Source organism: Myotis brandtii, unplaced genomic scaffold, assembly GCF_000412655.1.
Source record: "Myotis brandtii unplaced genomic scaffold, ASM41265v1 scaffold1956, whole genome shotgun sequence".
NCBI classification, from domain to species: Eukaryota; Metazoa; Chordata; class Mammalia; order Chiroptera; family Vespertilionidae; genus Myotis; species Myotis brandtii.
The window spans coordinates 332,663-333,383 of NW_005357294.1; the positions used below are offsets into that span (position 1 = coordinate 332,663).

Genomic DNA, 721 nt, shown 5'->3' on the forward strand with positions numbered 1-721 from the left:
AGGTCCCGCCCACCTTTCCACTGGGGTCGGACGGACTAGTTGCTCCAGCAGGTCCCTCTGCCTGGTTCCACGTTTATTCAAATAACAGAGTCGCGCTTAAGAGAGGTGTGGCCTCGGCGGAGGGTGTGGGCCGTCAGCCCTCCTCCTGGGCTCTGCTGACCCCTGGTGGCTGGGCGCGCCCCTGAGGGGACCCCGCCCCAGCCCTCCTCGCTGCTCTCCCCGTCCCCGCACCGGACTAGTTGCTCCAGCAGGTCCCTCTGCCTGGTTCCACGTTTATTCAAATAACAGAGTCGCGCTTAAGAGAGGTGTGGCCTCGGCGGAGGGTGTGGGCCGTCAGCCCTCCTCCTGGGCTCTGCTGACCCCTGGTGGCTGGGCGCGCCCCTGAGGGGACCCCGCCCCAGCCCTCCTCGCTGCTCTCCCCGTCCCCGCACCTCGACAGGAGGCAGGGGCGGCTCCGGCAGCAGATCCGTAAGGCTGTGTGCAGCTGGGGCTGGGGAGAGCAGGAGGCCAGCCGAGCGGGACAGAGCCGAGCGGGACCGCTGGGGTTAGGAGTCCGGGGAGTGGCCCGAGGGCCCAGAGGGGTCCCGAAGGGGAACCCCAGGTATGCGCTCGCACGTGATGAGGTGGGTGGGCAGCGCCTGGGTGTCGTGAAAGATGACAAAGATGCTGGGCTGGCGGAGGCAGTCCACGGCGCTGTCGTAACGCAGGAGCCCATGGCCCT

At 68.1% G+C, this 721-nt stretch overlaps 1 protein-coding gene across 1 annotated transcript in view; it reads right to left on the reverse strand.

The window, feature by feature from the left end:
* Positions 1–252: 252 nt before the first annotated feature.
* PARP10 (poly (ADP-ribose) polymerase family, member 10) overlaps positions 253–721 on the reverse strand; it is a 10,365-nt gene continuing 9,896 nt past the window's right edge. The window contains exon 11 of the mRNA XM_014538691.1: positions 253–721. Within this exon, the coding sequence (XP_014394177.1) occupies positions 546–721 (176 nt within the window). The 3' untranslated portion in view covers positions 253–545.